Source organism: Rhipicephalus sanguineus, chromosome 3 (genome assembly GCF_013339695.2).
Source record: "Rhipicephalus sanguineus isolate Rsan-2018 chromosome 3, BIME_Rsan_1.4, whole genome shotgun sequence".
In the NCBI taxonomy this organism is placed as follows: domain Eukaryota; kingdom Metazoa; phylum Arthropoda; class Arachnida; order Ixodida; family Ixodidae; genus Rhipicephalus; species Rhipicephalus sanguineus.
Window position 1 is genome coordinate 113510576 of NC_051178.1, and position 24064 is coordinate 113534639.

Genomic DNA, 24064 nt, shown 5'->3' on the forward strand with positions numbered 1-24064 from the left:
TTCCTGTCATTTGCATGTGTACTGAACTGCTGCTTTTGAGAAGCGTTAGCTGTTTAGCTTAGGCAAGCCAGGGAACACCGAGCACGGTTCGTCCTTATGCCAGATCAGCATCTTGGAGGCAATCTGTTACTGCGCAACAGGCTTTCCAGTGCCGTCTCCACTCGCTACAGCTGCGATCAATGCATTGGTGTGGCTTGATAAGCCACAAGCGTGTGCTATCCTTGCACTTCTGTTGACTTGTGTGCTAAGCAAGGTCTGCAGAAGAATAAGTGGCCTCCTCGCAGACATGATTTACTGGTCAGTCCAGTTTAATGTATGTATTAGTTTAAATTATCCAGCCTAATCTTAGTGTTGCACGATATTGCTACATGCATATTGTATCTAGTCTCTTGGAACACACACACGGGCACCCAAAGAAGAGGACAAACAGTTGCATGCACTTGGGCTGCGAGCTAAACTGGTCATAGCTGTAGCCGCTACGATAAGTATACCTAGTGAATAATGTCCAGCGGAACTGCCTAACCATTCGTGTAACAACATCCTTTATTCATTGAGCCATGTTGGGCCTCTGCCCACATTTTCCTGACACCAGCACCTGCTCTTTTTGAACGATGACAACCTTTTTTTAGTATGCCATGAAACTGCAATCATCGTCAGTCTGAGGGCCCCTGAACAAATGTGTCTTTCACACCTGCATGCTTGCAATGCTGATCTCACACATTCGGTGCTTATTACACAACATGCCAAGTAGCAACAAGTGCTTGGGCAAGCATTATGTGGTGCTACGAAATTTCTTGGCATCTGCTCACCCGTAAGCAGCCGCTGGATTCAAATGGCTATGTAAAGAGGCGCAAAAAAAGGAAACTTGGTCTCTTTTTGCCCAGCTGTTTCCTTATAAAAGCACTAAAATCATCCAGATGCTTTCAAGGTAGGGTGGTTCATTAGCATTGCTTACAGAGTTGCTAAGCTAAGATAAATCTGCATGATGACCAATGCTTCAACACCGCTTGAACAAAATATACTGATTCTGAACACGAGGAATGCATATTTTACTATTTCCTGCACCAAATTTGAAGCTCGAGGTGTTGCATCAGAGAGAAGTGCTAAAAATGTGACAAAGGATGCCCCATGCCAAAGTTGTGTTCTTAAATATCTCACAGAGCAGGTAAAACAGCATTAACTTTCTAAGCAAAGCAATTTTGCAGTGTAACAGAAATTCACCTCAACTTGAGGTGCTTTCAAATTTTTACTCTTTGGATAATCGTCCCAACCTAAAGGGCAAGAAAGACAATGGCACATTATACAGCTGTAGGCTATACAAAATGCGATATACTTCACTTATTTAAATGTGACACATTGCTTCCTTGGCTCACAGACCTCTGAAGACCAAACCACACCCCTAAAATACTATTGTCACATTGTACTGGGCAGTGCAATAAGTTTGTGCTATACAAGAAAAGGTAAAAGCTTGAATTATCAAAAGCGAAGCTCTTTCCCTTGACAAGCATCACACGTAACCATGATCTTCATGATATCACTGTATAGACATCTTGTACGGTTGATCTACCTGATTTGGTGTTTGTATTTTGCCATACTGTGTGACCAATGCATAAACATGTACTGCATAAGATTACACACTAGAGTGGATGAAACTAAAGTTCTGCATTCTGTCAAAATGCAGCTGCTGTGCCCAAGTTTCAAACCCATACCCTTGTGCTGTGCAATGCAGAGGCATGGCTAACGAGTCACAATAGCAAATGAAGTAAAACATTTTTAAGCATTGCCATTAGTTGTATAGTTTTTAACTGCTGCACTAAAGCTTTGCTTTACATATAGTATTCCAACATGGGCATTTGATCTACACACTTTTTTTAAGTTATCACTACATTACAGTAAGTTAGAACAAAAGCCTCAACTTCACAGAAGAATGCAATTTGTTGCTGACTTAAGGTACTGTCACCAGTGTAAGAAGGCAAACAGCCAATATAAAAAAAAAGTCCTAACAAAAGATCTTGCAGCTACCATGACAGTGAGAGCTGCACATAGTACATGCTAGCAGGCTGCAGCATTGAACCAAGCACTAAGAATTGACTGAAGAAGGCAGGAGATTAGACTACTATAAAAGAGCCATGTTCTTGCTTATGCTCTTTAGACCATGTCCTGATGGATCATCATTAAAGGAGTACTGACACGATTTTGAGACATCGCAAAAGGAACATTTTCTGTTTCCTTGGTACGCAGTGTCAACGCTGTCCACACACCGGTGTCGGAGAACACGCATAAAATATTTTAATTTGACTTTGAAGTTTTCGTCGCTGAGCATCTGCAAGCCAGCCCCACTGCAATGGACATTATCCCGACGAGTCAAGACAGTTCCCCCGAGTTTGCGAGTTCTGCGTCCTGCATGCAGCCTAAATCGCAGAAATCACGGTCAGGGTCACTGGATGACAGTTCACTCATCGTTGTTTATGTGCACCACGAGCAGATGACTAATTTGCCGCTAGTACGTCGCGAGTTTCTGTATCCCCATGACGTCATACCGATATGAAACGTCACTGAGAAGCCGCCCCCTCGATATCGAAACCTGAAGTGTCTTTTTAAGGTAGCGGTAATTAAAATATATACCTATACGATGTACATATTCCCAGGCACCACAATACTCGTTTTAGCTTTCTCGACACTAGTATTTTTATTTAGAGCAACAATCAGAAAATTTTTCAAATTCGTGTCAGTACTCCTTTAAGAACGGCAGTAATACCTGAAAAATGCCCGGTTTTACACTTCAAGGGCCCTATACCACCCACAAATCGAAATTTAGTTGTGTTGCAGATGCACACGAGTCTGCATGAGCACGTAACAACAAGAATGTTGTGAAATAGTGCCATAATAGCGGAGTTACACACGTTTGATGATTGAGACACAGCCCTCGCTCCTCCTTCGTTACGCTCAGTTTGTCTACTCTTCTCTGCTACTCTCCAAACGCTCCTCCTCGCCATGTGAGGAAGACAGGGACCACATGTACTTACTGGCACATGAACAGGTTCTTGTGATGTCATCATCAGCGTCTTCTACTGGTGGCATCATGGCCAGCGCTGGCAATACCGGAAAGGCCCGTAGAGGAGTACGACATTGTTTTTTAATTTGTGGCACGCCCACGGCACGTGGCGCTGCTGCGTTTGGCATTTTTGATCATGACTGCATTTTCAACTTGATGTGTGCTTTTATTCGAAATATTAAAAAATATAGGAGGTGGTTTAGGGGTCCTTTAAGTTAGTAAATGAATGAATGAATGAATGAATAAATGACAGAGAGAAGAGCAGCACATACAAAAGGTATGGACATCCCACATGTACAGCTGAGAGTTCAAAGTGAAATTTGCTCACACTTTCTTGGTCGGAGACTGAAGAGAGAAGCTGTAAGGTTTGAAGAGGAACGAGAAGTCCAAAAGCTTTCGTGTGGCTTCCTCGAACTCTGCCGCCGTCTCAACTCCTGCATAGAAGTGACGACAAAGCCACTGTGCAAAAGTCGCAACCTTTACTTTTACTGCATTGTGCACAGGCATATCATTGTAATGTCATGGCTCCTTGAAACAAACACTCTGCAAGAAACCTGGGAAACAGATAAAGAGAAGTTCACAAATTAATGCAGATTAAAACCAAAAACCCGTAGTTCTGAAGCGGGTTCTCCTACAGTGGAGCATGAATGCATCGAATTTGCGGTATCTTTTCCACATGTAGCATTCTTTTGTTAGTATCCCAAAGATTTGAGAGGTTGGTTCGACTGAAACTGAGTCTACTTCGCAGAAATCTTAACGCATTCTAAAGAAAACTTGCGCATAATAAGTTGATTACCACACTAGCATTAAATATCCATCCAGCCTTGGTTAAAGTGACCACAGGTTTCGAAGTGATCCTACAAAGTGAGAAACAAGGCTACTAAAGACAAATTCCATTAGTTTGACCAGCACATCATGAAAAAGAAATTGGTTTAACTAAGAGGCAGCCAAAAACCTGAAACACATTTACAATTCATTTCGCAGCACATGCCCAATTCTAGCATGTCCCACAAAGGAATGCGCGCCTAGTTTTACTGGTTTGAATGGGAAAAGTAATGTAAAAAAAAGACATTAGTGCTTCTACACCACGTAGAAATTAAATGTGCACCTGTTTTAGCGAAAAGAATGTAGTGTGTCTCTGAATCTGGCTTACTGATGAAACAAGTGAGTGCCTTGTTTTACAGAAAGAAAAGTTCATTTACACCTACCGTATTTTCTCGCGTATAACCTGCACCAAAAAAGCGGTAAATGTGCTTGAAAGTGGGGGTGTGGGTTATATGTGAGAAAATACAGCACATGTCCATCACCATCATCCTCAGACATTGCCTTACTGCTATCTACATCTGTACGGTTCACTACATGCTTGATATGAAGGAGCTGCACAATCTATGTCAGCCCAACCCATGGCAAATCAACACTATTTTCTCATGGCCAATAGGTGGGAGCCCCCTCAACATTGCATGCGAGCTTACCTGATGCACTGGCAATGTTGGCCTCATCCTCAGCACCCTCGGCCTTTTTTGACCTGCAATGCAGCGCAAGAGTAATGTGAGAGGACATTTTATTTAACAAGCACAACAATCAACAGCCCTTCGAACGGAATCAGGCCGAATGAAGAATCCAGTTTCACATGGTTATAAATACGATATGAGAGTTATAAGTATGATATGCAACAGAATTAGTACATGTGCAACCGTAAAACTATACAGATCAAAGATCAAAATGAAGATTGGTGGCCCACTATTTTGTTCTATGACAAAGATATGCGCACTCTCATCGAAACAGTGAAGGTCCACTTGCCGATTAATAAGATCAGTCACACTGCACACCTGTCCTCGCAGGCACATGTGTGCACTGAAATTGTGCCACTTTGACAGTCGCCTCTTAGACTACACCTAACATAAGGTGTGCATCAATCCAGTTTGCCAGCAGACTTCCACCTACAGAGCTGTAGGCAGTAACAGCCAACAAATGACGATGAAAGAATTCCCAGTACCGATAGCTTTATTTGTCAGTACTAGTAACGCCATAACAAAAGTTTATGGCACAAACTAGCATTTGAAAATACTATCACGTTCCAAATTGTAGGACTGGATACTATACTTTGAAATATGACAAGTAAATAATAGGACATTTATTTTGTATTCAAATAGGACCCATGATGTAACAGACTATTAATTGCACTGTTTAGTGCTTCAATGCAGTTGAAGTTCAGTGTGACAAAGTGATGACAATGCTTGAATCATTAAATTGAATTGGGAAGTTTGTAAAATCAAGAAAGGAATTTTACATTCCTTCGAAATCCAAGATTGCAACGTAGCAACACCCTAAAGTTTCCGTGACACCGTATTTGCCGCAAACGCACGCCTGCACATATGAAAAGTCAGCGCGGGCAGCACAGACATGAAGCTTCCCACGTCAGCCGGACATGAAGCCTCCCATATCCAGGCAATGCAGGCCATGTAGACGGTGATGTGAAGTTACGAGAAGCAGCCAATAGGCGAAGGCATGAATGTAGAGATTGTGTGAGCAGGTAGAGCAAGAAAGTTGAGAGGAGACGATCAGTGCATCTGTCGCATGAAGCCATAAACAATGAAATGAAGAAAGGAACCACCATAGCGTTCCTGTGGGAGCACTTACAGGACCGTTGCTGCCCCTAGCGCCATCTGGTATGCAAGAGCGCTACCAACCGTCAAGACCATTGTTTTGTGCATGGACGTGGCACGCCACTTTGTCAAAATAAAGTTAAGGTTGTGACTGTGGTGGCTAGATGCTTTAACACTATAGTGTTGTTGTGCATGCCAAAGAAAAACTTGTGTCAAAATTATTAAGAAATCACTTTTTTTTACTCATTTGCTTCAGAAAAAACTTTGTTAAATTGGGTTTGGTGCCAATTAGTTTTGTTGATTCATATTGATGACAACATTGAATCCTATGAGCACCTGCCAGGGAATAAAAATATCTTCGTTAGAATGGGAACGTCATATATTAATTGAGTTTCGTTAGATCGAGTTTAATCGGTCTGGAACTGCTTTTCCAAGCAATCAACAGATGACCTCAGTATCGGAGTTTATTGCTTCACGAACTGATTGCTGCAAAAATGTTTCACTTCTTCCAAGAACGGGCAGACTTACAAAGATTTGTCATATGCTTTAAAGGGCCAATAAGCAACCTCATAGTCCAAAATCTGTGACAAGGAGATAACTGTGTACTTGTACTATGCGAACATGCCGCCGAAAGAGTTTTGCGAATAAGTGCTGTAATAAGGAAATCACAGGGTGTAGTACAACCTGCTTTGGCTGGTGTCGGTTTCTCTCTCGACCTTCCCACCTTTCTTGGCAAAGAAAAGAGGTAGGCGTAGACCTCTGTTGTGACTATGCCTACTTCGGCAACGTAACACGACATCAGTGATTACATCATTGGCATGCGGCCGACCGAGCAAGGCTTCCTCAACGTGTTGCTCGTGTCAGAGTGGCGCGGTGAGGAAGCGCGGTGCGAGGGGTGCGAGGCACTGGCGAGGTAAACAAATATGCCACGGCACATGTGCCATTATCCTAGCGGTAAAGTCGCGGAACGCCTCTTGATCCCCGAGGTTTTTATTCTGGCGATACCGCTTGTCCCAGTTCTCTCGGCTCTACCAAAGCGGCAGATTGCAGCACAGCAAAATAAAAATGCTGACAGCGCAAGCAAAACTGCATCACCATAGTGCCAAGGTGCTGTTTCGATGAAGTAGGTGCTATCGACGACGTGGGTGCTACGCAATGTTGACCATGCGCAAGATTTTGTCACTGCACGGGTGAAAAGAACAGGTCAGGCGCAGGAGATGGGCACGGGAATTGCTTTAATAGCGAAGCTATTGAGGCTTGGCAAACCCCTGTCCAGTGTTCACAAAAACTGCGCCTAGCTATGACATCACTGCATGTTACTCAGCAACCACCTCGTGCAGCTGTGTGTCTCTTCGCAATGCCACGCCGAGCCTTGCCTAGCTTCTCGCAGTGGCTCGGGTCCCGGCATTGTCTACCTGTGCATCAACTCTTGCAGTAACGCGTGCCATGCGTCCGATAAAATCTCGCCGAGCCATTACGGCACCATGCGTGGCCTAGCAACACGTTGCCAGCTGCTGCGACAGCTAGCAATGGGTTTGCCGAGGCATGGAAGCCAGGAGGGAGGACGGAGGTGATCATTAACCAAGAACTCTGCTCGGCGAAGTGGAGAGGAGGAAGGAAAGGAGGAAGAGGGGAAGAGAAGTAAATAAAACAAAATAAAATTCCTTGGTGAGGCAGGATTTGAACCCAGGTACCCACGGTCCGAAGGCAAGCGTGGTAACCACTCAGCTATTCAGGCATGCTAGCAGAACAAGCCTTCAGGGGAGCCATATGATTGCGTTGCTATGGGCGAGAGAACGAGGAAAAGATAAAGAGAAAGAAAAAGATACAGAGAGAGGGAGAAACAGATAGAAAGACAGAAAGCGAGAGAAAGGAATAATTATTTCAGAGTCCCCTTCACTATGCCGAGCAACATATTCATATCGCGGAGTTGGCGCGTTAGAGAGAAAGTAAGAGATAGAAACAAAGAGAAAAACCATAGAATGGCAATGTATAGTACAGTAGTGGTATAGCAGGGAGTGGGAAAGGGAAGTTAGTGTGAGGAGGAGGTAAAGAAGGAGGGGAGAAGGTAAAGAATAGCATAGCTATGTAAACTACAGTATATCAAGGGGGTTGATTGGACCGGGTTGATTTGTGGAACATGGAAGAGGCCTTTGCCCTGCAGTAGGCGTAGTCAGGGGTGAGAAAGAGAAGCGATGGTGAGGGGGAGCTATGTGAGCGTGAGGAGGAGAAAAATATTATTTGGGGTTGAACATCCCAAAACCAAGATATGATTATGAAGGACGTCATAGCGGAGGGCTCCAGAAGTTTCGACCATCTGGTGTTCTTTATCGTGCGCCTCCATTGCACAGTACACGGGCCTTTAGCACTTTGGATCCATCAAAATGCGACCACTGCGGCCGGGGTCAAACCCGTGACGTTCGGGTCAGCAGCTGAGCACCGTAACTGCTAGACCACTACGGCGGACTAGGAGGAGGGAAAGGCCACCAGCTTCGCTCTTTCCGCAGCCTTCACACCACTACTGCGTAGCTGCACCAATTTTTTTTAAAATTAAGCGTCTGCGCGGCACTTTGATATTCCCAAAATAGGTTTACCGTGGCCTTTTGCACGAATTAGCGAGCTTGTTTCGGAGGTGTAAAAAGAAAAGTCTGGGCCTGTTTACTGGCCCTTTAAAAAGGCCAGTAAACAACCTTGTGGTCCAAAATTTCTAATAGAAAGATAACTGCGCACTTGTACGATGTGAACATGCTGCTGCAAGAACTTTGCGAATAACTGCTGTAATAAGGGAGTTACAGGGTATAGAAGGAACCGCTTTGGCTGGTTTCCATTTCTCGCTCGTGCTTCCCAGCCTTCTCTCGCAGCGGAGAGGGGTAGGCGTAGACCTTTGTCGTGACTACGCCCACTTTGGCAACGTAACACGACGTCAGAGATTACGTCATCGGCGCGCAGCCATACGACTAAGCAAGGCCTCCTCCACGTGTCGCAAGTGTCATAGTGGCGTGGGGAGGAAGCACGGTGTGAGGAGTAAGAGGCACTGGTGAGGTATGCACCCTTCCGCTAGTGGTAAAGTCCAGAGACCCCTCTTCATTCCGGAGGCTTTTGTCCTGGCAATACCGCTGGTCCCGGTAGTCTCAGGGTTCTACAATACGGCAGAGAGCAGCGCAGGAAAATGCAAATGCTGAGAGCACAGCCAAAACTGCATCACCGCAGGGCCAAGGCGCTGTTTCATAGTGCAAAGGACCAATTGATGAAGTTTGTGCTGCGTAATGTTGCCCATGGGAAAGATTACGTCACTTCGCGTACGAGGAGGATTGGACAGGCGCTGGAGAAGGGCATCGGAATTGTTTTTCGAAATGGAACGGCTGTGCAGCGCTGCGATATTCGCAAAATGCGATCACTGCGGCCTTCTGCACGAAACAGCGAGCTTGTTTAGGAGGTGTAAAAAAGAAGTTGTAGCCTGTTTACTGGCCCTTTAAGCGCTTTCTCCGTTCTCTCGTCTTGATGTGTGTGGTGGGAGCTACACAAGAAGAGCTACACAAGCGGGAGCTACACAAGAGACCTCAAGCGTGTGGGATGAAACACAGTTTCTCTCTCCCGTTGCGATTCCTGTGCGCTAATGTGGCTACTTTTTAATATTAACAGACTATGGAGTGTGGCATGAGCAGGCTTATTTAATAAAAAAGTTGGATCATATCTTTTAAATTGCGACCCTAATATAGAGGCACATGGATGCTCGTCCAGTTTTGCTCACTTAACATGAATCATTGCAGTCAAGGGCAAAATAGGGTGAACACTGGCATGCAGTAGTCAAACTCCTATCGTGCCTACACTCATGCCGAATGAGTGACTGAAATGAACATGCCGAGCAAGATGTGCTTCGCAGGAGAAGTGAAGGTGTGTGTTGTTTTTCAGTTGTGAATATGATATGGTAGCCAACACCGACACCTTGGGGAAGCGGAACCTGAAATCGAAATCTTCACTGAACAACAACATGGGGCTAAGCATGTTTTACAGTGAATTCACTGCCGGCGAATTACACTAGCACGCTTCTCCGACCGTGAAACTACCACATGGTTCAAAAGTTCCGTGAAGCCAGCCATGCTGGTGTCTGTCCAAGATGCCATTCGTTTTTTACCAAGTGCACAAGCAAACGTCAAAAGGGCCAGTAGTGAGGTGAAGGTCTCGTTCAGGGACAGGAGCAGCATAATGACGTAGGAAGGTACCTCTGAAGCAACTTTACACTCTGGAAGCATCAAGGACGCCTTCCCCGAGGGCCCTAACCCCCGTATTATAGAACATCCCTTCACTAAACGCTCCACCTTGACTTGAAAAAGTTGATGGGATCGCAGTCTCTAGGCAGAAGTCACTGCACATCAGCGATGTTCTGCAGCGATTCTTGAGGAACGCGGCGTCATTTTCAGTCGAGCAGCGGCGCTGTGCTCAACTCCCCACTGCCATCCTCCACCAGTCAGGAATGCGCTCATGAGAGCAGGCTGTTGAACAATTTCCATGTGCCTCGACAGATGGCACTACGCATTGTCAGTAGTTTACTGGCAGTACAAAGGAAGGAGAAAGCATGTGCGCAAGTGTAAAGAGGAGCGGAGGGAGAGAACAGAGGAATGAGCTAGTCGCCCGTGTCCGTATTGCACGGTTCGTCCCGAGCGAATGCGTTGCGCGGCGACAAAGTCGGTGCAACTGTCTTATCTTACCCGTGGGCAGCTTTGAAAGAGGTATGGCGTAAGGTGGCCTTCATCGTAATGAAGGCTTTCTCTACAGCGGCAATGGTGAGGATGACTTCATTGTTTGGCAAACATCCTAAAAACAAGACGGCTTCACGTGCATGACCAATGCAGGGCCCCGTAGAAGTCCAGGCAGACAAAGTGAGGCAGTGCCACCTTTTAACGTGTGAAAAAAGTTACAATAAAATGCTGAGCAAACACACCCACCCGAGCAAGCGCCCCCCCCACTCCCTTTTTCGGGAGATCTGAAATAAGCGCCAATGAGCTGTCAAAACAGAACCAGCAAGTTATCTGCAACGTGTATGCTGGGGTAATGTGCCGTCAGCCTGAATTGCTGACGAATGCTGCGACCAAGCAAAACCAAAACTGGAAGTGAAATCGAGGGCAAGCTGCAGGACTACTACTTGCGTAGCAACACAAATGTGCAGATGCCCCGCCCCCGTAGCCTTCGCTCCACGGCCAAGGTAAGTTGTCGCCGAGTATAGAAGTGCATAAAATCCAACCTTAAGATATAATTACATTCTATTTTTCTGTTATTTATTCTATTATTTAAGCAAAAAAAGTTCAGGAGTGCCTGCTCTATCAGAAAAATGGGGCCCAAGCAAAGCTTGGCACGTGCATACCTGACATACTATTTTTCTTTCTTTTTTTTCTATCGCATTGCAAAATGCTCCCTCCAACTGTTTCCTTTATGCATGCCAGGAATTGGACTGTCATCCATGTGCTTAGCAGCGCAACACTTCAGTTGCTACTGCCAACGACGGTCGTGCATTCACACAGGCAACAACGAAATGTGGCAACGTGAAATGACAAGGCACCTCAGCAACCTTGATAAAAAAATCTGATTGTCGTATCAGGAACTACCGATCACAGACAAGCCCACCACCGAGAGAGAGAGCATCAATTGCTGGAAAACGGTGTATACAAATAAACACGTGACCAGCGCACCTTCAAGGGCCTCATATGTGTACACGCACTTCTGTACACTCGCGAGCGCAAGTTTTTTTTTGTTGCGGTAACATATACGATGCCAATTTGTGAGGCAATATGAGCTTCCCTTGAAAAACTACTTACGTGCGTTTTCTCATTGCACAGAATGTTTTGTCACACATCACTGTTGGGTGATGCAAATGGCCATCCTTTCCCCCCTTTCCAGAGCCTAATTAAAAATATACCGTATTTTCTCACATATAACCCATACCACCTGCATATGACCCGCACCCCTAAGTCTACAAAAAGAACAAACAATGCATATAACCGCTGCATATAACCCACAACCACACTTTTCAAGCACATTTTTCCAGTTTTTTTTTTGGGGTGCTAGTTATACGTGAGAAAATACAGTAATTCCTCATTTATGGGTACAAGCATGCTCATTTCCACCAGTGTAACAAATGGTCTCATTTTAACCACAAGCCAAAGAAATTTTTAGAGCGGTGGACAGTACCTTCAATCTAGTCATGAAGGGACTGTAAAGAAGAGGTAACTGAATACACGACACCCTGCAGTCGGCTTTTTTATGTCATGCAAGTTGGTTTAATAACAACACGTTCCTGAGGTGTGGCGGTGCTCGTCTGAAGGTGTTTCACTCACTTGGCAGCTGCCCTTGTAGCAGTGCGCTTGACTGGAGGCAGGAACTGGAAGCCAGCCGGTGCAAAGGACAGCTTGGTCGAGTCATCCCAGGGAGGCCGCTCTGAGTGCTCGGAGGCCGCATGTGAAGCCTTGCAGTTGGCATGCCGGTCAGCACAGGAGCCTGCCGACGATGCGTTGCTGATGAACTGTACGTGCGGATAAAAAAAACATGTGCTCAGAGTTGCCATTTGCAGAGGCTGCAGGTTCAGTGCCCTCTACGCTCAATAAAAAAAACTTGGTACAAGCTCTGCCCACAAAATAAAAATGCACTCGCTCTATCTAATGTTTCTATAACAAAGCGCAGTTTGCAAAAAGCTGACATCTTTATGAGACAATAGGCATATGTGTCCCTACAGACAACAAAAGGCAAGTTCACGCCGAATGCAGAGTATGCAAGCAGGCAAGCGGATTTTTGTAATGGAGCTGCTGTGACACGGAATTGAACCTACGTCCTAATGTTCAGCACCAGAATGATATAGCTATTACGCCATCGCATTATGTGGCCATGAGTACCTAAACTAGTGAGTTCAGAGATTTTAATTTCCCGACCCAGCCTCGAGGCTTGTTAAAGGGACCCTGCAACACGTTTTCAGCTAGAAAACGCTGCCGATTTGTAATCGAGGCTCCCGAGAACACGTGAGCCAAACATAGTGCAGCACGTGGCCTGGAATTTACAATTCTCAAAGTCAGCTAGAAATTGCTCCGTGCTCTCTCGACAAATGATGCCATGCACCCAAATTCACAGCCATTGGCTGATTTGAGCACCATTGGCTGCATAGTTACTGTGCCCGCCAAGGGAGACCGCCACGTGCCCGTGCACTTGCGATATCACTGAAGGTTAGCTGCGCGTTCAAAGAAAAAAAAAAGTGCTCAAGGTCATGAAGTGCACGTGATGCAACTTCTTTCCCCCATGCCATCCTTCCCTGCTTAGCTTACAGCGCGTTTGTCGGGACGAGAGAAGAGAGAAAGCAATTACAGTGTGTGACAAATCTCTAACTCCGTTCATACTTGACGGATTCTAAAAATTTTTGCGGCTGTCGATTCACGACGCAATAAACTCCTTTAGTAAAGTCATTAGATCATTACTTCGAAAAGTGTTGCAGGGCCCCTTTAAAGGCGGGCCAATCTCATTTGTCCGACTTGCATCACAGACCGGCCAAATGGACAACAGATCAACATGTTTATGCTGCCAGCCATGAAACAGGGTAACACATGGTAATAGAGAATGAAAACAATTGTATATGGACACAGCTCTCACACTTCAGTGCTCACCACTGCAAACACAGATGCAAGCCACAAGCATTGAGAGCTACACCGATAGCTGAACTGCTTGAAATGTTTTGTAGATTTGTAGACACGCATCTTTTGCACAGCAAAACACACATGTCTATGGTATCATGAAGGTGCACAAAAGTTACGAGATTCTATACAGATGCCATGTGGGGCCGTGTGGTGTTAGCTCATCTGATACGACGTTCTTACCAGACACTAAATTCTGAGCAGCATGCCCACAACCCACAGTGTCGTCTGGCACATAATGTGAAATATACAATCAAGATGCCTGCTTCGCTATCTGCCGATTCCCTCTCCGTTTTGGAGCACGATGCTCCGAACAAGTGGCAAACGCCCACTTTAAAACCACCCTGTGCGGGCCTTCGGGTAATCTTACTCGTAGAAGCAGAGCATCAGCAGAATTTTGGGCAGGCGCTTGACTCCCAATGGAAGTCCAGTCCACTCAACTAATTATGCCTGTAGGCCCAACCCCAGCCTCAGCCCAACTAATGTTGGATACCTGCGCAAATGCAGCCCAGCAATCAAATTTTGGGCCAGCCACGAACCATGCATGCCTCTAATTACCCCCTCAACCACAGCTGGATGAAGCTGTACAACACCTTGCATATTTAAATAAGTATCTTGGGTTCCAGAGCATCTGCATAGAGCATCTGCAGCTGTTGCAAAAAGTAACAATAATAGGTTACATAAAGTGACTGTGGATCACTGCTGCATGCAGCGACTTATCAGTATTTTTCAAAAATGTGAAAGAGATAAACAAAAACTAAGACATACTCAACTAATGTTAGTGTTTTAAGGCTGTGCTATGAAGAGCATTGTGAAGTCTCTTTATCAATTCCCATCTGATCTGACAGATAGTTACCGTATGACGTATGCTGTCATAGTAGCGCCTGTGTAGTTTGCGAAAGGATGCATAGTCTGGGGGGGCCGGCAGTGGACTCGGCTCGCGGCTCGGTGGTCGGAACGGGGCCTTTTTGCATTTCGGATCCACAATCTTCAGCAGTTGTTTCTGCTCCTTCCAGCGCCTCAGACGACACGTGACTGGTGTCCCTAAGAGAAAAAGAAAAAACCCACCAGCAATAAGTGTGCTCCTTGCAAAGGACAGCAGCACTTTAAGGGTGCATAAAGTTTTAACAACCTAGCCATTTCTTCATTGTTTGGACATATTACTACTTGTTGATAACTTATCCACATAACACAGTCTGCTTTAGCTGTCAGTTTCGTGTGTCAGGAGTCGCCTTCTGGCCAGGAACCCTCAAGGCAGCAAGCAGTACGGCAAGCATTGGGATTGAATAAGAAAAGATCATGATACATCATGCTGGTAGCAGACTTCTCGCAAGCACTCCAAAGCTTTGGTTAAAAGCCTTTAGTTCTCCCTACGCCGCTTGCGCTGTTCATGCGACTTCTCTATTTGGGCATGGATCTTCACACCGCCCTAAAGAGAATGTATCATGCTACCTCTGATCCACCTCTGGAAAAGGATGAAACAGGTCGACTAGGCTCCTCCAGTAATGACTAAATAACAAGAAAAAAAAAACTAATGAAGACACAACACCCCACAAAGAAGCTGAACCATTTGATGCCTCGGCGGAAGACCTCAAAGGCCCAGGAGTAATTCTATGCGACTCGACGACCATGCAAAGCTCCTGCCTGCGGCTACAAACAACCCTGATGGGGTCTCGCAGAAACATAGTAACAGGCCACATTGCCTAGAGACATTGTTCTACACAGGCAGTCAAACGCTTCGTTACTTTGAACCTCTTCCTCTGTCTCCCTTCGAATTAGTTGCCAAGCAGACTTTCCGTGGATTGCTGCCTTTGTGCTGTTGCTGCTAGTGCGTTCTAGCTGAGAAGTTGCAAGGCTGTGCATAGACAAGCTGCCGCTGATGCTTTAGCGCATTTAGAACTGCTCCACGCAAGTTGCTTGCACATCATGTGAAACTGGTATATGTGCATGTCTGTGTGCAATGCAACTTATCGAAAACATTATTCTGCTTAGAGGTCGCTGCAGAATGAAAAGAAGCACAACAAAAATTTTGTCGGGACAGTGGGGCTTCTGTAAATGTGCCCTCTGAACTGGCGCATCTAGATACTACATGCGTGAGAAACAGCTAAAATCTCATGACACGGTCTTCGTCTTGCTATCATCATGAAACTGGCCTGTGATGCATTAGGCACTGTGAATGCTAAATCAGAACACTAGTGCAAGCTTTAAGATGGGTGTTTTTAGCCTGAACTTGTCTCGAATACTCGTTCACGTTTGAGGTGCGAGAAAATGAGCCGAGAGGGCGGTTCACAAAGTCAACACAACAATGATAGAGGCAACTTGGCTTCGCTTTAGTAGAGTAAACACCCACACAGCTCAAAAGGTCAAACGTGGCGGCGATAGCGATCTCTGCGTTTAGGAACAGGAAAGCAGTGTGCTGTAAAGAAACAGGCAGGGGCGTTGCTAGGGGGCGTATTTCGGTGTGAGAACATTCCCCGAAATTTTTTCAGTGCTGCACATTCCCCTCTTCCCCTCCTTTCGAGAAAATGAATGTTCTTTACGAATCAAGTCCTCCGAGTCCTGTGTGCACTCGTACTGTTATGTAGATATTACAGAGAGCGAAACAAGTAACCCTTCAGAAAAATCACTAAGATATTGTTTGGGCGCAGGCTCTCTCACTTCAATAGGATCCACACATATGATAACACGCTGGACGTAACTTTAGCAAGTGTTTACCCTTACGTCTGAACGTGACGCTAGACACTTCCATTTAGCAAACGGTACTGAAAACAGTTCAGCTGGAAAGAATACGGATAAGGGAGTAAGGCGAAACGTAAAGTACTTTAGATCGTAGTCGTCCGGATATGAGAGGCCGTAGCAACAATAAAAGCAAACCACAACGCTAGGCAATAGAAGCAAATGGGATTTTTGTTCACCACCATCGTCGCTGTCCTCGGTAACAGTTCCTGGGGCCCCACTGACGACGGCAATGTGCCTCCGTGCACCGAGCAGAGTGAACCGTTTTTTGCGACGGCGAGCTTCTGCACGCAACACTCTCCGGTCGCGAAAAAAGCCTTCGTCCCGCAGCGCACAGGCTGCTCCGGGAAGGTTGTCGGCTCCGGAGATGGTACTCATAAATACGGCAACGGTAACCTCTGGTAACCTCCGATCCTCGGACCGCTCGGACGCTCGGACCAACCAACTTTTAAAATCGCCTCTGTTGCTGACCTAGCTTTCGTCACTTCCGTCCCACAGGAATGCTGGAACTAGAGTGCTTTCGTGCGGCTTCCGGTCGTGCGGCCATGTTTCCGTCGCATTGATAGCGCCTCTGGCGGAGACGTTCGTGTGAAGTTTAAATTTATAACAATAAGCTGACCTTATCGGGTTCTTTTTTTTCCCCTTTTGTTTGTAGAGCCCGAAAACCAGAGTTCTTGAATCATGGGTGGGGAAACTCCCCACAACAACAACAACTGAACATTGGGGTAACTCATGGGATAATTGACCGAAATCATGCAGGTTTATTTTTTGTGGCGCCATCTGCAGGCAAAAAACAAAAAAAAAACAAATCACTATATGGCTCACCTTGCTGCCCGCAAGGCAACGTTTTTAGATTGCCGCAAGGTGAGCCGCATTTACTGAAGCGAGCGGCGTTTTACAGAAAACTATCATCATTATGAACTGGGGCGCGCTCTTTTTCTCCTTTTCTTCATCTTCTGTTTCGCCCCCAGAACACTGTACGCGAATTTGTCCGGCGTGGGATACAATAATTCCGATGTGTGAGATAACGGGTACAGAGAGAAAGAAAGAGAGATATAGAAAGACAGAAAGAAAGAGAAGGAAAGATAGAAGGCGAGGGAACGAGTACAGAAAGAGGGAGAAAGACAGAGAAAAAGAGGCAAAGAAAGGGAAGATAGAGAGAGAAAGATAGAAAGACAAGAAAGAAATATACAGAGAGGAAGAGATAGAAAGAAACAGACACAAAAAAGAGATAGAGATTTAAAAAGGGAGAGCAAGCATAGGGAAGTGATGGTGAGGAGGAGGGAGAGGAGAAAGTGAGAGGGTAAAGCATTGCATAGTCTTATATAACAAGGGGTGGGAAAGGAAAATGAGGGTGAGAAGGAAGGAAAGGAGGAGGGTAACGCCAACAGCTCCGCTGCTTCCTCAGCCTTCGCACCACTTGTGCGTAGTTGCCCGCAATTTTTCGGTTTACATTTTACAAATTTTATATATAAGCACTTCTAAATCTTGCTGCGGAAAATCGCGTAATCACGTCCGCCTGCAGCGACCGGGGCGATGCGGTGTGTTCTCTGTGATCGCCTCCTCAAGCTGGTGAATTGGTTTGTAACAGGGCTGGGCAGTATCGCGATACACAAGAGTATCGCGATAGTATTTCAGAGATACTTTTGAGTATCTGTATTTCGGTATCGAGATACATTTGAAAAATGTATTTGTATCTCAGTAGTGAAATACTTTTACGGTGTATCGGTTGTATCGCAATACTATGCAGGACACGAGTATCCCGTTACATTTTTTTTGTCGGAAATAAGTTGCGGTGTGTTTCCGAGGGGGGAATGACGGTTTGTTTGTTTTTGTGTCAAGACAAGCAAAGGAACGCCACCGGTCGCCGACAGAAAGGGCGGCGACGTTTTCCCCTCATGCACCGAATGGTCCACGTGGTAAAGCACGCAAGGCCACAGACGGCAGAATCGCGGAGGCAGTGTTGTCGGCCTCTGCCGACGAAAGTAGCCGTCTCTCTAGGCCAGTGCAGCGCGCCCAATTCTTTTCGGGTGGCAAGTCATTACTTCGTGACCCCCCGCGCGGATACCGTCTTGGAACAGAGGCTTTGCAATGTTTCCCGTGCGTTCAGTCCCGGCCGCTGGATGAAAAAGTGCACGGTGCGCTTTTTTATAGAGCGGTCGTGGTTCAGTTCTCAAAGCGACGGCACTTCGAAAAGCAGTTCCCGTTGTCGCGGAGGAAGTGACTACGGCTATCTTTGTCGCGCTTTCAGCCACCTCTCCAGCGTGTCGGGGTGCATTCCTAATTGATCACAACGTGAAACGGTCTTTTGTGGTACCAGGCTCCCCACCGCAGGATGCGACTTCGCCTGTTGCGACTTGCTGAAATGGGTACTGGTGGCGTCGGCGGTGGTGACAGCTTTATTGAAGAGTGGCCCTTTCGGCCCAGGCGACGAGTGCTTGCTCTAGTTTCTGAAACTTATGGCCTGCTCTGAGCAGCTGTCCCTGTTTCCACGTCTGTTTAGAGAGCTGGCAGGAGCGACTTGGGAGGGCTTAAACCCTCTCACTCCCAAACAACGCGATTTTAGGAAGCCAATGTTTGAATTGTGCAGTTTTGACGTATTGGGTTCCACTGCGCGTAGGTAATTACGGCCGGCCTATATGGGCAGCGGAATCCTCAGCCGTCTGGCCCGGTCGGCGCCCAGTCAGACGGCTGAGGATTCCGCTGCCCATATATTCCGAAGTTGGGCACCGACTTCGGCATCTGAACGGTCAGAACAACCCACGTGAGGGCGGAAGTGTTTCGATATCTAGATGACCCGAGATGAGATATCGCCACGCTGCATGGCTATCCGGCTATGAAGGCGGTATTTATTCACTACAACACTTCTTCGTCTTCAGCCGTAGAGACTTTTTTTTTTTTCGCGAGTCTTGTGCTGAGGCCGAACCGATGCTGTGTAGAAGACAGTCTATTTGAGATGCTCACACAGCAACCTCCTCAGAAAAGCATATCTTATGTGCAAAATAGATGATACTTTTCCTCAATTCGCTGGTGTTCATTAGCGATTCGAGTAATTTGCTTAAACTGTGCTATTTCTAGCATAGCTCATTTTTTTTGTCACCAAGTATGTCGATTACGGTGTCCAATGTTTGTTACTCTTGCTGTGAAATAGTGTACTTTTAAGTGCAATTGATACGTATAAATATGTACTTTGTAAACCCCCCGCTCAGTAATGTCTTTATGGCGCTGAGGGGACTGTAATAAATGAATAAATAAATAAATAAATAAATAAATAAACTGAAAGTATCAATGCACTTCAAATTTACTTACAACATTATGCTGCACTTATATATTTCTTTGCGGTGTAGGAGCATCCTTGAAATAAAAAAGGTATTCCAGTATCTGTATTGCTGTATCTGTATTCCGGAATACTTTTTTCGTCCTATTGCCAAATTATCTCCGAAATATCCCGTTACGGTAAAGGCAAATGTATCTCAGTATCTGTATTTTAGGATTCTAGTCCATGTATTTCGATATCCGTATTCCGGAACACTTTTCCGACTATCTCTGCCCAGCCCTGGTTTGTAATCATCCGCAAATTCGACTGTGGGCATGTTCGGGTTTCGGAACGGATTTTCGCAACTGGTGTGACTGAAAAACTCTGCCGAAAACCGCCTCCATGAAGTATCGCACAAGCCTCAAAAGCAATGCTGTTGAACCTTTAATGTTCCAAGAGCGGCGAATGATGTGCGCGTTTCCAACTTTCCGGCCCTGCTAGCTTTCAAAGCATGCAAATTTGATTCAAGAATAGTCTTGCGATCTCTAGACAGCTGTTGCTAAGCGCAAAGTTGCACAGTCTAATCCTTCATCTTTACAACATCCACTGTGCAGAAGAAAGATTGGATTTTATAGTAAAAATTGTTAGATAACACTTGTCGCGTTTGCTTGCCTAATTTGTCAAAAAAGAGCGAATGGGCCTTCAGCGGTGCCTCTCTGATGCATGAGCGAGTTATAAATTACTGCAAATCTCAAAGGCCACCCTTTACTGCAATGTGAGGAGTGCAATAAAAGGAATATTTGTAGTTAAAAAAAAAACAAACAAACTAGTGTAGTGCACTGGAGCAGTATGTCGTAGAGGAACGGAAATGTGGCTCTTTTTGCGATCACATCCTTTGGGGCTAAACTATATAGGGTGGCTACCACCCTATCTAGACAATTGTGGTAGCTAGACCACACTGGTGTACTGCAGCATCATCTGTTGCTGCAGGCTGGAGACACAGGGTCTCCGTGATCAATGTTTGTAGTCGTTGCGCCGGTTGCGCTAGTCGTGCATGTCTGCACGAAACTGGCCCACTACTCGCTGCTGTATTTCATGCCGCATTCACAAGTTTGTGTGTATGCGTGTATGTGTTGTTAGTGGCAGATGCATTGTTTGCAAAAGCTTGCTTTATTATGAATCATAGTTCTTGCAAACCGATTAGATTTCGCTTCTTCTGATGTTACAAATCGCGGGAACCTTTCGCTGCATTCCTGAACTTTGGGGCCCTTTTGTCGAGCGAAATGCCCAGTAAATGTGGAACATAGAACGTTTTTTTTTTTTCTGGGGGGGGGGGGGGGGTCGGAGGGGATGGTTATAGCTAATTATGCTGATCGCTCTTCTGGCTAATGCAGCGAAACTTTGCTCGTGCAATCTATGACAACGTGAACGTGATCTATCCGGGCAGGGGCGTAGCCAGAAATTTTTTTCGGGGGGGGGGGGGGTTCAACCATACTTTATGTATGTTCGTGCGTGCGTTTGTATGTGTGCGTGTATATATACGCAAGCAAAACTGAAAAATTTCGGGGGGGAGGGGTTTGAACCCCCCAACCCCTCCTCCCCCCCCCCCTGGCTACGCCCCTGTATCCGGGGGTGCTGGTCATTGTCAAATTCGGCCGCGTTGTCGAATTCCGTCATTGGTCAAGTCTGATTGCCCCGGAGGGCTGCTACAGCCTCTCCGATTGGCTTAAAATGCCGCCATTACGAAATTTGACAAAATGGCCGTATTTAACAGTGTCCAAGATAGCACCCCGGACCTGCTCGTGTGTTTCGCTGCATAACTTCGAAATACTGTGGTAACCATACAAGCGTGCATACGTACTGTCGGCCGCAAAAGTTTGCGGGATCTGCAGCGCGTGGCGGAGCGACAGGAAAGTGCATTGCTGCGTCACCTACCGTGATGCGGCGGGTGTTGAGGCTATCGGCCTCGGCGATTAGCGACGGCGCGTTTAGACAACGTGCCGTTGCCGGATCTAATCGCGGAGGCTGCGGCCGATAGCCTCAACACCCGCCGCATCACGGTAGGTGACGCAGCAATGCAGTTTTCCGTCGCTCGGCCACGCGCTGCACATCCCGCAAACTTTTGCGGCCGACAGTACGTAATGAACGTAGAAGCACATTCATCCCTACTACATTATTTTCTGCATGTTACTCTTCTTTCAGTTGCGTTACGTGAACATTTTATTCATACGCAAGCGCAGGGTTCCTCATCGGAGGAGGGGGGGTTCATCGCAGCCCCCCCCCCCTACATACTTAGTCAGAGTATGAGGCAGACTTCGCCCCCCCCCCCCCCTCTTAGGTGACCGGGGGAGAGGCGCGAATTCGGATAGGAATACCGGGCTTAGTGTGGCAAGCCATGAAATATAGCAATAAGACGCCACCAGCTGCCGCTGTTTAACCAGTCTTCGCGACGTTAAGTCAGTGAAGCTGCTTGAATTTTGTTCTAAAATAGCTTGCGTACCCAGCCGTCCCCACTGCTTCTTTGCTTTGATCCCGTGAGGATACGAGCGCGATGATCTTGTGGTTGGGTTTGCAGATGACACGTCTTATTTCTATAGAGGATCTTGGCACACTTAGGCAAACCCGACGAATCCAACAAGCCCGGCGTCTGCGTACCAAATTCCAAAGCTGTTTATTATATAACCAACTGGCCCCTATCGCGGCTCTGCCTTACAAGTACAGGCTGTCCTGACACTATTTCGGGCGCTTCGAAGTTCTTGGACAAAAGCAGCGCGGCTAAGACGAAGACAGGAGACACCGATAGATACAGACAAACGCTGCATTAGTCCGAGTATGTAGAAACTCACCAAAGTCAAGGTATCGATAGCGTGCACGTGACGTCATGGACGGATAACATGGCTCCAACATGGGGGCTTAGATGACATCAAGGCAGTATAATCACGCGGTGATTAACCTACTTCAGTGTGATAAAGACATCGCTGGAACGTTAATGGGCCTCCGTGCATGAGTAGCGAAAGAACCAGCATGCGATGTACTGATAACACGAACGCGACATCACAAAGTTCGCTACCCACCATGTTGGTGTAACAACGTGGTTGTTTCAGTGACGTCAATGCAAGGAGTTCTTACCGTCCTGTGTCGAAGTAGCCGCAGTGACGCTTGAGGAGGTCGACCGGGCGGGTTGCTGCTGGCACGGAGGCTTTGATTGCTGCGGACGACCAGTGGAGTGCCCAAGCCGCGGCCTCACGTTGGTGTCGCGACCTTTTGCCAGCTTGGACGCGACGGCCTTGCCAGGGGCCGACACTACGGAGGAAGACGTGACTGTAGACTTTGTCGGCTCGGCTGCCACCTTACCCGCGCGGGCGCTTGGCTCCATGAGCGACAACTCGGTCTTAGCACGAGCAGCCGCCGTTGAATCGATGCCACTCGAAGCTCACACTTCGCTGGGACGCATTTCTGTGAGGCTCGCCACGCTGGATTCTGCCGACAGAACCGCTTGAGGGGCCTGAGTTAGGCAGGCAGCGCGTGAGCTGTTATGATGACGATGATGATGTTCTTATAAGATGGCGCGCATTCACACTGGGGGATGACAAGCCAAGAATGGACAACTGATCTTTTAGTTACTGGTGCCTTGAGAAGTTACGAAATGATTAAAAAGCACATATAAAGAATTAGCTTACGGATATTATGTGTGCCATTGAGAAATCAGATGATACAGATTTACAGTTGACCTAGACATATTTAGAACCATTCTGTTTGCCATTTAGAAAATTTTTCTGAAAAAAGAGGAAGAGGAGGCAGAAGCTTTATTTTGAAAAAACAAATAATAAATTCAGGCAGTTATTGGGCCCTCATTCCAGGGATCGGCTGGCACAAGCGGATCGCTGGGCTTGATCAAGCATTTGGCTTTCCCTTCCTTCGTCCGCAAGCCGTGCTTCCCACTGCCTGTTAAACATGTACGGTTGATATTTTTAATTCTATGAATCAAAACCTTATACGTTTTGTTGTTTCTATAAAACCAGAAACGGCATCAAAGGTGTAAAACCCAGTACCGGGGCTCCGAAGGTCAGAACCTTTTTTCATGTTAAGTTTAATAGAAGTTTAGGGAGTGGAGTTTAAAGAAATCGTTTTCTTATAGATTTATATATCGGTGACCTAATAAAAAATTGTCCCTCGTTTCAATTTCTAGGAGAAATTGGCAGAGGGGCGATATTGCGTGAACATACCTGTGTGAATATTGCCACGCGCACTTCTTTTTTTTTTACTTTTATGTAACTGGCCTGTCACACGTGTAACGACTGTATTGCGGAAGCCACGCCGGAATGTCTGGGAACCTTCCCGATTATTTCAGACTCTTCTGATAGGCATCTTGAAAACAGCACATACACATGAAGACGAAAACGAAAGAGACAACGGGACAGTTGCCCGTCCCGTTGTCTCTTTCGTCTTCGTCCTCATGTGTATGCGCTGTTTTCATGACGAATACCAACCAATTTGCCCAAGTCGCAGTTCTCCTAATCTTCCGATAGCAGTTGCGCGTAACGAGAACAGTAGTGTTTATCCTGGAACTATAACGCGGCAACCAACGATAACACTGGAATCTTCGATGCCACATATATAAGTGCCGACGCACCTTACCTATAATCAGTTTTACAGCGAAAGCTATTATCAGATCACAACAGCAGTCGATTTTGGTGGCATAGTTGCCCGCCGCCGCCGGTGTGCGTAACCGCTATCGCGT

At 46.4% G+C, this 24064-nt stretch overlaps 2 protein-coding genes across 8 annotated transcripts in view; one reads left to right on the forward strand and one right to left on the reverse strand.

Moving 5' to 3' along the window:
* LOC119386966 (uncharacterized) overlaps nucleotides 1–22814 on the reverse strand; it is a 44259-nt gene extending 21445 nt beyond the window's left edge. The window contains exons 1-5 of one of the 2 annotated variants that reach the window (XM_049413326.1): nucleotides 22453–22814; nucleotides 14188–14375; nucleotides 11994–12178; nucleotides 4528–4580; nucleotides 3384–3489 (exon numbers count right to left, since the gene is read on the reverse strand). In XM_049413326.1, coding sequence (XP_049269283.1) covers nucleotides 3384–3489; nucleotides 4528–4580; nucleotides 11994–12178; nucleotides 14188–14375; nucleotides 22453–22699 — 779 coding nt within the window. In that variant the 5' untranslated portion in view covers nucleotides 22700–22814. Of the gene's footprint in view, nucleotides 1–3383; nucleotides 3490–4527; nucleotides 4581–11993; nucleotides 12179–14187; nucleotides 14376–16246; nucleotides 16556–22452 lie in introns of those variants that run through there. The other variant, XM_049413327.1, reaches the window with a different exon arrangement.
* The window catches only part of LOC119386962 (L-sorbose 1-dehydrogenase), a 531651-nt gene that overhangs the window by 182935 nt on the left and 324652 nt on the right, over nucleotides 1–24064 (forward strand). The window lies entirely within an intron of this gene.